Here is a 13867-nt window from a genome sequence, read left to right as displayed (position 1 = left end):
TGAGGCTGAACTGCTGTGTGCAGTGGACACTCATGACCACTGCAGGGAGACCGACCCGTGGCTATCCTTCATACTGTCACCCCAGTGCTCCTCCCAGACTATAAACATGGCCAGGCCACCTCCTTCCTTAAAATGCATGCGAGACTGACCTCCAGTCCAGCCTGCACGTAGCCTGCACGGCCGCGGTTAGGACTCTGCCTCCTCTCGGCCGCCCCGCCTCCCGCTTTGGTCCACTCACCACTGAACTTTGCTCTAGGCGTTAAGAAAATAATACGTAATTAGTGATCTGTGAGCTTGGTTGTTAGATCAGTCGTGTCTCTGCCCAGTCTTGTGGACATTCAACCATATTTTCTCTGCCTCGTGTGGAAGATATCACGGGAGGTTTTCTGCACTGTGTCCACTGCATTCTCTGGCTCTGCTCCTTGTCCAAAATGGAAAAGAGTGTGGTCTGGGGTGACCAGGTTTTTGTGCACACTCGGAGCCTTACCAGACTTGGTCCTCCATCCTCTCTCATCTGTAAGGTGCTGGGCTCCATCAGGCGATTTCCCACATTCCTTCTGACCGAAGCTTTAGGAGCAGGGGCTGGGGCCCTGCACACTCACCAGTGAGGACTTCGCTCACTGGTGCTGCTGGGACCCAGGCGAGATGCTGCGCCCACAGCTCCAGCTTCACCCAGAGAGCCGCGGGAGGTGCTTGCAGAGAGAGGCTGGGTGGGGATGGCTTTCTCACTGGCAGGCAAGGCAGTGTGGGCCAAGTCAGTCAGGGGAAAACAAGAACAGCAGCTTTGATTCCTGGGATGCTCTCTGCCCTCCTCCCCCACCCTGACCTCCCCCACAGGAACCTAACTGTGTATCTCAGTCCTAGAATGTGAGGAATGCGCCAGAGCCTGATAGGCCTGAAGCAATCTGCAGAGAGGCAGGGAGGAGCGCTGCTCCCCAGTCAGAGGCCTGACAGTGTAAGGACTCTGGGTCCTGAGGGCTGGGCTGCCCCTCCCCTCCTCCTTGGGCCTCCTGCGGCAGCCAGATCTCAAAGGCTGCATTGTGCATTGAGCTGGGTTTTGGTCCCTAGTGTGCCAGGGAGGAGGCGGGAGGAGGGACACCGTTGGGAGGCTGTCCCCTTCCAGTGCTTTTCTGGCTGGTGTTCCCAGGGGCCTTGGCCTGGGGAGAATGATGCACACATGGGTGGCTGCTTCTGCATTCCGGGGGAGCCGAGTCTGTCCTGGGGCCCAGGTGAGTTTCCTGGGGGGGCCTTGGCATGTGGAGTCGCTGAGGTGGTTGGTCCAGTGGAGTTGCTCATGGAGTCCAGTGAAGACTCAGGGATCTGCTGGGTTGGGAAAGTTACTTTTCCAAAGACGGGGAGATGGCTCTGCTTTCTGGCCCCCTCTCCTCTTTCCCTCATCCAGTATTTGTCATTCTGGCTTTGTGAAAAGGGAGTAGACCCTGGGAATCTTCTACTTTTCCCGATGAGAGAGACTTTGAGCTCACTCTGTGAGGAGCCAGTGCTGCTCTTGGCTGCTACTCGCAGGGTGTGACTAACCCCTTCCGTCTTTTCTTCCCAGGATTCCCTAGGTCAGGGAGGAACCTCAGGCAGTGAATGCCTCTGGGGCCTGCGGGTGGTCATAAACTTGGCCTTTGTCACTCAACCCTATTTTCATCAGTGTTGCTGTCACTAGAGAAAAACAGGCAATTTCCTGCCTCCTACCTATTACAGTGTGATTTTTCTTTTCTTTTCTTTTCTTTTTTTTATGTTAACTTGAGGCCATGGAGACTTGTTGCCCAAGAAATTGTCAAGTCACCTGAGACTTGACATCAGGTGACCCACCATCCCAGTTTGTCTGGGCCTGAAGACTTTCTCAGGATGCAGTCAGTACTGAAACCAGAAGAGTCCTGGCCAACCGGGGTGGTTAGTCACCCTAATGCAAGCTCCTTGCTTCTTTTCAGAACAGGACCGAGGTGGGGCCCTGACATCTGGAGCAGGGCATTTATCAGGATGTGTGACAGCTTTGAGGGAAGGTGGCAGAGTCAGGGAGGACTTGCTTGGGAGATAGGAGAGCACCATGCCAAGGAATCATTCCCAACCCTTGTTAGGATTCCATGTCTTCCTGGAGTTCCATGTGTTTCCTTGGAAGGGGAACTCAGGAGAACCCCTAACGAAGGCAAACAGATTTGCAAATGATGTCCTTGGCACAACCTTTAGCTATGAAAACATTTTGTGTCTCCAGATTTCTAAGATTCTAAGATTTAGAAACTTTTCAGACCCTTTCCCTAAATCATGTTGCCATTGTACCCCACAGGAGCAGATGCTGAATGGAGGGTGGGGGAACATGAAGGACCACTGGTCTACCAGCCAGGGACCTGCATTCTAGATCCAACTCAGTCTACCCTCACTTGGGCAGGCATCATCATGGTGAATCACCTGGTCTTTGAGGCCAAAGTTTCTGGCTTGATCTTGGTTCTTTGACTTGACTTGAACAATTTACTTACCCTCTCTGTTTCAGTTCCTCCATCTGTAGATTTGTGATATAATTATGCATTGCTCATGGAGTTGTGGTAGGGATTAAGTTTCACACTTAAAACGACCCGGCACACAGTTAATTAAGCACAAGAAATGTCAGCCATATTAATTACATTTCTATGACCCTAGCTTATCAAGCTCTCTCTTTAGGCCTTTGTTTGCTCATCTATAAGATGAGGGATTGTAAACTTGGCCAGCAGAGGTGCCCTAGGGAGCTCTGCTCCTGCTTTCTGACCCCCCAGCCACAGCTGGAGCAGCTCTGCTTCTGTCTGACATCCTGTCCTCAGCCCAAGATTTCATGTACAAGAGTTCTGTGGCTCCAAACCAACCAGCCAACCAAGCAACACTGAAGAAAGCATCCTCAGAGTTCTTATGACATTATCATCCAGTGATTTTATTGTTTCACCTGATATGGGGCATCGATAAGTGGTTGGCATCCTGAATCCACTATTTCTCTGAATCAACTTGCCATTTCCTTTACCAAGGCTTTTCATGCCATTTCCCCAAACTGTTTTCTGTGCTTGTCGGCGCCTTTGCCTAGGGAGGATGATATGGGTGTTGTAGGTTTGAGGACCGTTGATACAAACATCCCTTGTTAGGCAACCCTATTTATCCTAGAGAAATGGAACAAAGTATGACACATATCATGGAGTGACTCCATAGTTCTGTGACTTTGGGCAAACCTCTTATATTCTTTGAACCTCAGTTTTCCTGTCTGTAAACTGGATCTAATGGTACTCTCTATCCCATGGAGTTTTGGGTGAGGATTACATCAGATAATTCATCTCATGGATTTAGCACAGGGTCTGGCTTCTGATAATCCCTCAGTAATTGTGGGTTGTTTTATTGTTCCCTAGTAAAGACTATTCCCTTCTCCCTAATTCCTGGCCCCACTGTGCTCCTGTTTCTGGCTGCTTCTGCCATTACAACTGTTTAAGGGGGAGTCAACAGGGAGGACCAGCAGTCCTCAGGGGTAAGAGAGGCAGGAAAGGAGAAGGCTCTCGGTAGCACTGAGCCCTGGACGGATGCCTAGCTGGTTTGCCACAGTGTCACACAATGATGAATGTTGGCTCTGGCCACCCCAGGTGACCTGCATTTTCACACATGGGCCCTGCCTGAGCATCTGTTCCATAATATTTCTCATTTGCTCACATAAGTCTCCCCACTGCGCATGGTGAGAGGTGCTGGTTCTGGTTAATTGCCCTCATGTCTGTCTTCCTGGACGCTTGGAGATTCTTGCCACTGTTTAATAAATTATAGTTGCTCACTGAGGATCGCAGAGTAAGTCATGTCAAAGTTCATTGACCTAAAAACTTCTAGCACTGCCCCGTTATCATCAACACGTTCTTGAAGAAATTTGGCAGACTGACACTCTTAAACAGGGGCTGTGAGAGAGAACATTTGCCTATATTGATCATTGGTGTTTTTAACTTTCAACATTTTTGGTAAATGTGAATCATGAGTATAATAATAGGAAATTGAGGGAGAATGCTGGCAATAGTGAATGAGGCCTCATATTTGAACTTTAGAAAGCTTGCGAGGCATTTTGAACTTACTGATAATAGAGAATTTCAGAACAATAAACCCACCATCTAGCTCTAGCACATTTCTACATTCTACCACATCTGCTTCAGAATATCTTTATTTCATTTTCTTAAAGAAAAACAAAACATTGCAGGTGCAAGGAGGGTCCCCCGTAGTTCTCCTCAGTCTCATTTCCCTCCCTCCCTTCCTCCCCAGCATTAATCACTTTCATGAATTCAGTGATTTTGTGCTTTTATTACGTGTTCCTGTGCTCCTAATCATTGCAAAGAATTTTTTTCTGAAGATTTTGATACTAAAACAAAACAGTAGCATTATGCAACTTGCTTTTTTCCTCTCCCTCCGCATGATGATCGGAGATACATCCGTGTAGGTAGATGGAGCCGTGGCTATGATTTAACATCTGTCCTAACAAGGACAGTGTGGGTTTACATCTTAAAACCTGCTGGTGCTGTGACCGTCAGGTCAAAGAAGGAAAAAAAAAAATGTAGGTAGAGAAAAAAAGCACGCAGGGAAACACTTCTTCAAGTTTTCTTCTTAAAGTTGGGGTGGAAGGTAGGAACAAGGAGAGCTCACGTCCAACAAGTTGCTGAGAGTGAGATGTTTCCAGATTAGAGACTGCAGACTTCAGAGATCTGAGGTCAGGTTAACGTCGTGGTGACAGCACAGTCTGCCCCCAGGGATCTGGATGGCCTCTAACTCTGTCGCGCACGTGCTATGTGACCTTGGTAGAATCACTACTCCTTTGTTTCTTCGCAGTAAAATGAGGAGTAGAACGAAATGATCTCTTAAATCTCTTCTATCTATTCATTTTCTGTAATTATTGCCTCTTCCTTATTTTTATCCCTCATACTCAATATGTCAAGATGCTTTCTCTCTTCTAACTTTAAAATACCACGTCATTCACGATATTCCCTCACTTCTCATTTGCCAAAATCACAACGCACAGTCTCACACTTATACTTCTGGATTGCCAGATGGCTTTTTGGCTGGCCTCCCTGCCTCTCGTCTTTCTTCTCCCCTGTCCTTCTTGTGCCACCCCAGGTAGAATTTCCATTGTTATTAGGCCATTCCCATGCTCGAGAATGCTTCATGGCTCCCTGTTGCTTGCTGTATCTCTTCTAAATTCCTCTGCTTGCCTTGAAATGCCGTCCCTATCCTGACTCTACCGTATTTATCAATTTTAGCCCCGTGATCACTGACCTCTCTGGTACGTACAGCCTGGCTTCTGCTGTCTCTGTGTATGCAAAGTTCATTCCCCCTTATCTTGCCGATCTCTTTGCCAGTAATTTTGCTCCCCTCCCTCCCTCCCCCCATATAAATCTACCAAGAAAGTGAAAAAGAAGCCACAGACTCAGGGATAATACATGAAAACCACATATCTGATACTCCTATCCAGAACATTAAAAAAACAAAAAAACAAAAAAACACCCTGGGACACCCGGGTGGCTCAGTTAGTGAGGCATCTTCCTTCGGCTCAAGTCATGATCCCAGGGTCCCTGGATGGAGTCCCATATCGGGCTCCTTGCTCAGCGGGGAGTCTGCTTCTCCCTCTGCCTGCTCTGCCTTTCACTCGCTCTCTCTCTGACAAATAAATAAATAAAATCTTAAAAAAAGCTCACCCTTATAACTCAGTAATGAGAAGGTAAATAACCTAATTAAATGGAACAAAAGGTTTATAAAGACACTTTCATTCAGAAAATGTATGTGTGGCAAATAAGCACATGAAAAAAATGCTCAACATCATTAGTTATTAAGGAAATGTCAATTGAAACAGTGAGATAAAACTACACACCTATGGAATGGCTAAAATTAAAAAGCCTGATAATATCAGAGGTTGGTGGGGATTTGGAGCAACTGGAAACCAGAACTCTCCTACATTGCTGATGGGAATAGCTGCTTTGGAAAGCGGTTTGGCAGTTTTTAAAGAAATCTCAATTTTTTTTTTAATTAGTAACTTTTTCTCACCCATAATAATAATAATAACAAAAACGATACTAGCTTATACCAAAAGTAATTTATTGATTCATAAATGAAAAGTCCAGGGGTTGTTTGCTTTAGGTATGGCTGGATCAAGATATTCAAATGATGTTATCAGAAAGTTATCTTTCCTAAACTCCTAAACTTTTATTGAGTTGGCCTCAACCTTAGGCAGGCCCTCACCCTGTGGTAGGTCCCCCCATTGCAGGTTGTCATAGTCACAACTCCTAGTGCAATGGAAAGAAATCTCTTCCTGCAGAGTGCTGATGAGGGTCCTAGGACTAGTTCTCATTGGCTTCACCTTGGTTATGTGACCATGGCATAACATAACATGATTGGCTTATGCTTGAGTCCGGTGCCCACTTTTGGAGCTAGGGATGGAGTCAGCCCCACCTGGACTACATGGACTGGGTTTACGTGGCTCATCTGACTAATGAAGAAGCTCAGGGTTGAGTCTGGGACTGTCTAATTGCAGTCTTTGTTCTTAGCCACTTCTCTACCTGCCTTCAGTGTTAGAAAACAAATGTGTGTCTATTACAGGATATTTGGAAAGCGGACAAAAGTAGACAAAAAGATGATGAAAAGTGATTCAGCAGTAACCACTATGAACCTTCTGGTCTATTTCCTTTCAGTCATTAAAGAAATCATACTTTTTTTTAAACATACTTCATTCCATATGATAGCTTTTTGTTGCCTTGATTTGTCTCTAGTCCTTTCTTTAAGGCCCAGCTAAGTCTTCATTCTTTCATGTTGAAATACAATCCATGTGCAAAAGAGTTCTGTAAACTATGAATCCCTGTGCAGCTATTAATTGTTCTTCCTATTATGTGGCTCACCCAAATTTTCCAGATCCCTTATTGTGTCTCAAATGGTTGTATTCTGGCTCATGGGTCCCCAGGCAGCTGGTGAATAGGCTCTTTCTACTCCAGAGATTCTCACACTTTAAAGTACAAGAGAAATCCTCAAGATGTTAATTGAAAATGCACATCTCCAGATTCTACCCCTAGATATTTGGATGTGAAGTAGGTAGAGAATGGCTCAAGGAATATTTCTGAATTTTTCTTCTATCAAAATTTACCATTTATACAGAACGACACACAAAATTACATGTGTACAGCTTAGTGAATTTTCACAAGGTGAATATATCCATCTATACTACTTCCTGGGGTCGTCATTCATTTATTCTTATTGCTTTATTGTACTTAATTGTATATACTACCACTTACTTGTCCATTCTTGTGTAGATGGACATTTGGGTTGGTGCCAGGTTTTGGGTGTTGTATTTTGGTGAACACGTATATGTATTCTTTTGAGTATATGCCTAAGAATGGAATTGCTGAATCTTACTGCAGGCATATATTCAGCTTGAACTGATATGTCAAACAGTTTTTCCAAAGTAAAAGTTTTCAAGGCTTATTCTCACACTTTCAGTATATGGGATGGGAGTTCCAGTTGCTTTGTATCCTTATGAACACTTGGCTTTATCTGTCTTTTTTATTTTAGCCAGTCTGTGTGAAGGTGTTCCACTGTGGTTTCAATTTTCATGTACCTGATGAGTTTGAGAAAATTTTCATAAATTTATTGGCCATTTGGATATTGCCTTTGATAAGTGCTTATTCACGGCTTTTATCCATTTTTTCTAGTGGGTTGCCTACTTGTTTCTGAAAGATACGTAGCATTCTTTATATATTCTGGATTTGAATTCTTTACATTCTATACATTCTTTATATTTTCTTCTACTCCAACGCTTACCTTTCACTCTCTTAATTGCATCTTTTGATTAACAAAAGTTCCTACTTTTATCTATTATTTTTTTGTGTGGGTAGCACTTTCCCATCCAGTTTAGGAAATAACTGGCTACCTCAAGTCATGCAGATATTCTTCTCTATTTTTCTTTCCTTTTTTTTTACTTTAGAGATTTCATTTATTTATTTGTGTGTGTGAGAGAGAGAGAACACAAGCAGGGGGAGTGGGAGAGGGAGAAGCAGGCTTCCCGCTGAGCAGGGAGCCCGATGCGGGGCTCGATCCCAGGACCCTGGGATCATGACCTGAGCCGAAGAGAGACGCTTCACCGACTGAGCCACCCAGGTGCCCCTCTTCTCTATTTTTCTACAAGTTGGCTAGGACAGACAACTTTTTAAAAACCAGCACCTAGGTAACTCTGATGCAGTCTACAAATTATGTCCCATGAAACATTGTAATCTTCTGCTCTGAATGTCACACATCTTTTCAGAGCTTTGTGCCCTGCCCTCTCCCTCAAAGCAGGGTGGCCATGAACGTCCTCCTTCAAGGTGGGCTTACCTGGTGGGCATTCACCATCCTTAGGCTGTTGTTTCCATGCAGTGTTGCGATAGGGACGCACTCTCGAAGTTTGCGGGGGCCGGATGTGAATGAGTAAATTTGACGGTGTGCAGACTATGGTGGACAGAGAAGGAATGCCGCAGAGGGGCAGCAAACGCTTGGCCCCAGCCCACTGTGGCCACATGAGAATGAGGGCCCCGAACTACAGATCTTCCCGTTTTCAAAGCAAAGCCAAGCATCTGGGTTATGTAAAATATCCCACTTTCTGAGTGATGTCAAGCAACTCAAATTCGAACTTTAAAAATTCACTGCTGGGGAAAAGAAAAAAAGAATAACAAAAAAGAACAAAAAAAAAAAGAAAAAGAAAAATGATGTTTGTGGGTTTGTGATGGCCTCTGGCCTCTAGCCTATCAGTTTTCAAACTGTCGTAGAGTAGGGAAGGAGGCAGCCACTCCAGGTGAGATCATGGGACCAGCAGGAGCACCCCCCCCCAACCCCGGAGCACATTAGACATGCAGAACCTTAGGCTTTCAACCTACCAAGGCAGAATCTAAATTTTATCAATATCCTCAGGCCATTCATACACACATGAAAGTTTGAGAAGCACCAGTCTAGATGTATGGTTCCCAACACCGGCTCAAATTAGAATCGTTTGGGGAACTTAAAAGAATTTCTATGGCTGGGCTTCACTATGAACCACGTAAATCAGCATTTCTGGAGATGGGGCCTAGGCGCTGCTATTTTTAAAAAGCAATCTGATTGATTCAAATAGGCAGTCAGAGTTGAGAACCACTAACTTAGATCTGTCTGTCATTTGTGAGTGGGAAAAGTGAAACTTCAGAAAACAGAAGGATGGAATGCCTTGCCCAAGGTCATTAACTAAAGTTGGGAGAATCTTATGTGTGCTCAACCTCTTATCTCATGATTCCCAAGCCAGTGCCCTTTTGCTACAGTTGCCTTTGGTTCCTGGGGGCAGAAGTACAAAATGATCCAGTTCATCAATAGCTCATTACTGCCAGCTTCAGCTAAGCTGCTTTCAACACTGAACCTCTAACAAGACTGGATGACGAGCTGTGAGCTGACGGGCCCCTCCTTCTGCCTATTCAAACCCAAATCCACTTCATTCTCCCTATGCATCACCCCAAAAAGTGTTAACCACTCCTGCTATGAAGAAATGGAAGGTCCTCCATTTGGGTCTCACAATCTCACTGCGTAGGCATGGAGCAGGGAGGGGAGGCACAGACATCTGGCAGCCATGTGAGGATTTGGGGTCAGCATTCATCAACAGTGAGTGGATGGAGTGTGATGGCTGGTCCCTTATCCCTCTTGGGCTGCCTCAGTAGAAGAACAGGTCCACAATGCAAAATGGGTTGGTCTGTTTAACTCTGATCTAGCCTAATTTTACAATCAAAGAACCTGGGAGAATTAAGTGAGGGACTTGCAAACAGTGATTGAGCCAAGGTTCTTAACCCCTCTTTCCAGGCCCATGCAGTGCTTATAGTATTCTGACCCCGTGGTATAGTTCTTGAACAGTTCCATGGTCAAAGGAACAGAGTAACCAAAAGTAATGTGTTACAGACTTGAGTTCTCTTGTTGTATTTTGGGGATACCACGAGGGAGGCCCACATTTCATAGTGATGCTTGTGAAATTTCCTTCTATTCTTTTATATCTACTGCCTCGTGCTTTACAGCTTCTTCTCTCTTTTCAACTCTCTGCCATCAAAATAGCCTCCTCCCTAAGCCTAGCCCGTGCCATGATCTTCTTTCTTCTCCTTTTCGCTCCAGTTTGACAGTGGCAAAGACAGGAACGTTTTGGAGATCTGAGGAGAAGTCCCATAGAGGACTCTTAGGGGCAAACAGTCTGGTGACCATCAGTATATTTCAAGTCCATTGCAAGCATGACCAGCCATCTCCCTAATGATGCCACCCTCCCTTGCTCTACTCCAACACTTCTGTTATCTACCCATTGACCTTAAACCTTGCTGCAGTCAGATCTATAATGACATTTTAGGTTCAATGTATATTGAGCATTTTCAGTGTCCTCAGCCGTGGGACTCAGTCTGCCCTGTGGGTGGGACTCTGTCTTATTTATTTATTTTAAATAAAACAGGGATACTCAGCCTACTGCAGAATTGAGATAGCAGGTATGACAGGTCTTTGATAACAGTTGAGTACAAAATAATTATTAGGCAATTGGTGATAGCAGGGAGAATTCTTCCGTGCCACCTGCCCTGGAAAAAAAATTGTCAATTGACAGCGACTTGCAGTCCATGCTTATATCTTGCTTACACTCATACAAATGATCTTTCATTTGATCTCCTCCAGGTAAAGAAACTCCTTCCAAGGATCCAGCCATATCAAGTGAGTTTATAGTCTCATCTGAAGACAAGGAAAGATGTTTCCTGCCACAGAACATGACTCCAGGTATCTAAACCCCAAAGAGAAGCCCTATTTTTTTTTTAAGTATTTTTCATGTAGAATACCACAGTATCCTCCCTATCTCTCCCATCTGCAGGCTCCCTTCCTTTTATCCTTTCTAGGCACCACCACCAAATGCATCTTTGTAGGCATGACCTTGACTGTGGTATTCACTTGCTTACAAATCTTCCAATGCTCTCCATTGCCTGCAAGATTAAGTTAAAGCTTCTCAGGTGGACACTCAAAGCCCTTCACAATCTGGCACATATTAGGAGCTCCATATATATTTGCTCTACTGAAGAAAGTATATCATCAATTAAATTTTAAGGTGCTGGAGGGCAGAGGTAATTTTTTGGAAGACATATGTATTTATTCTACATGGTATCCTAAAGAGTTATTTGTACATGGCTGGTTTTTCAGAAAATGTTTGGTAAATAAATACACAAATTGTTGAATAAATATGTGGAGGTCACGTTCGTATTCTATATACAGTACCTTATACATAGCAGGTTCTCAATAATCACTTGTTAAGTAAATGCATAAGTGAATAAAGGGTTGAATATGTGGGGTGAGATGGGCCGAGCAGAAGAGCACCTGTATGAATCTTTCAGAAGCAGAACAAGATTTTGAAATTAACATGAAAGAAATCCTATTCTCAAGACACAACTTTCACAAGGTTCCCGGTAAGAGACCTTAATGGAGCTGGCGAGACGCTGGCAGCAGAGGGTGGTATACCTGGGCTGAACTTTGTGCCAGAAGCTCTGGGGATTAACCCGAAGAAGACCCAGCATCTGTCCTATAGTAACAGGGACCATTTTGGGGGAAATCGTGTGCCAAGCAGGTGCTAAATGCTCACCTCTCATTCTCACGTGTGCGCCTCTAGGAGGTGCCACCAAACTCCCCATTTCAAAGGTGGCAGAGTCTCAGAGAGGAAGGCAGCCTCCCCACTGCCACATGGCTAGTCTGTGATGAGTCAGGGGTTCAAAACCCCGTCCTTGTTCATAGCCACGATGCTTCATTGCCCCTCCAAACATGTACTTCTCTCGGGCAGACAAACGATAGATTTGTGAAAAAGATTTACATTAAGAATGGTTCAAAGGACATAGACCAGGTAAATGGATGGTGTTTACATGTCATACCAGGTTCTTTCTTTTCCCATTTTCAGATTCGGTCAAACTGCTGGGCTGGCCATGAGAAAAACCTTGCCCTTTATTGTTCTTATATCAGTCTGCTTCTTTGTCTGTTAGCTTGGGCTGTCCTAAACAAAAGGTGACTCGCCACCTGTTGTTTCTTGAATGCAGTGCAGTCAGCATTTTGCCTTATCAGTGCATGAAGACCAATGAACAAAGGAGGGGCTGAACTTGTCTGTCTTTTAGCGTTTTCCACCATGATGAACTGTTTTCAGGAAAGTCACTGAGTGAGAAGGGAACATTCCACCCCAGCCTCCAATCTCTCCTTTATGCGGAAGAGTCACCAACAAAATCAATCAGATACATCAGCATGATGAAACGACTGGTTTTCAGAAGGACTTAGAAAAAATGTCAGAGTGTATTTCATACTAACACTGGAGTGAACTTGATTTATTCCCTCGTGTGGTCTGCTGAGGGCACTGTAGGATCCCACAGTGGGCCCAGACAGGAGGCTCTGAGTGGCAGCTCTTAACTGTTGAGTTCTCAAAGGCAGTTTGCTTATTTAAATCCAGGTCTTTTGAGTGACAGATCCATGGATTCATATGCCGGACAAGGAGAGCCACCCTGAAGGGGCTGTCATTCACTGGGAGCTATTGTGAGAGATTCTAGAAGGGAGTTTGGATCAGGCTTTGGAAGGACAGGAGAGATGGGTTTGGTGAAAAGGAGTCATAGAACCAGTCAGAGTCAAGGCTGATTACAGGTGTGACAAGATGAGGGCAGGGGGAGCAGTAGAGTTAACAGCTAATGCTTCATGTGTTAATTGAATATTTATTGTGTGGGAGGCACCGAACAAGAAGCTTTAAATGCATAATCTCATTTGTAAGCCTCTTAAAAGCCCCGTGAATTAGGTACTATTCTCATTTTGCTAATGAGGAAAGTCAAGTGTAGAGAGGTCATTAACTGCTCAGCATGGCACAGTGAGCGAGGGCAGAGCCAAGCCTTGAGCCCAGGTCTGTGTGACTCCGCCTCCCTGGGCTTCACCTCCTCCTAGACGTCAGTGTGCTGGTCGCTGAGGCTACCAGACAGAGGGCTGGGTCGGACAGCTGAAGATGGAGGGCTTGGCCGAGGTTAGAACACAGGCCAGGGAGGAAGAGAGTGGAACAAACATCTGCCCGCAGTTCACACCCATGTCAGGTCGGTGGGGTATGTCCTATTGCAGCTGGCCAGAAGCCACAGCATTTTCAGGACTTCTAGGTTAAAAAGGGGCCTTTTAAATGTGGGAGCCCAGGCTGCCTTGTGTTACCACGGCCCAGCAGGAGAGGGGCTGTCTTTAATGGGCTCAGGGATTGGCAAAGTCCCTGGCAAGTTAGGGCTAGAAGAGAGACCTCCATGATTATCCAGTCCAATGCCTGTTTGGTTCATTGTATTTGATAATTATTAACGTGATAGCTACTTATTGTCTAAAGAAGACGTGGCAAAGTGCAATTGTAAGATGAACCTCCTCAGGGTGACCTTTTCCAACAATACTGTCCAAAGGCATACCCCTGACCCTTGCACTGCTCCATCACGCTGTCTGTTAACCCAATTACATTGCTTTCTTAGCATTTTTCTCCATCCGAAATTATTATGTTCATAGAATTGATTACTTGCAGAGAATACAAGCTCCATGAGAACAGGGACCACCTCTATTTTGTTTCCTGCTGTATCCCAGCACCTGAAACAGCTTTTGCTCATAGTATTGGTTAAATAAACGTGCATTTTGAAGAAATTAAAGATAAACTTTAATACATTAAGCAACTACCCTGGCAAACGTTAATAAACTCATTATTAGAAACAGTTTAGAGAAAATGTATGGTGTATACATAATGCATAAAGTATAGACTATTACATATCATAAATTTGACATATAAGTAATTTCCATATATATGGATAAATTAGTATTTGTTCAAAACTTTCACAAATCATCCACAGGAAGATATATA

The 13867-nt window shown here is 44.6% G+C and overlaps 1 protein-coding gene across 1 annotated transcript in view; it reads left to right on the top strand.

The window, feature by feature from the left end:
* Positions 1-1102: 1102 nt before the first annotated feature.
* The window catches only part of SH3TC2 (SH3 domain and tetratricopeptide repeats 2), a 50348-nt gene continuing 37583 nt past the window's right edge, over positions 1103-13867 (top strand). The window contains exons 1-2 of the mRNA XM_032395336.1: positions 1103-1229; positions 10663-10761. Of these exons, the coding sequence (XP_032251227.1) occupies positions 1178-1229; positions 10663-10761 (151 nt within the window). The 5' untranslated portion in view covers positions 1103-1177. The remainder of the gene's footprint in view (positions 1230-10662; positions 10762-13867) is intronic.

This window comes from Phoca vitulina, unplaced genomic scaffold, assembly GCF_004348235.1.
Source record: "Phoca vitulina isolate PV1807 unplaced genomic scaffold, GSC_HSeal_1.0 scaffold83, whole genome shotgun sequence".
Classification (NCBI taxonomy): domain Eukaryota; kingdom Metazoa; phylum Chordata; class Mammalia; order Carnivora; family Phocidae; genus Phoca; species Phoca vitulina.
The sequence above is the reverse complement of the archived record's forward strand: the minus strand, read 5'-3'. Positions and strand labels throughout refer to the sequence as shown.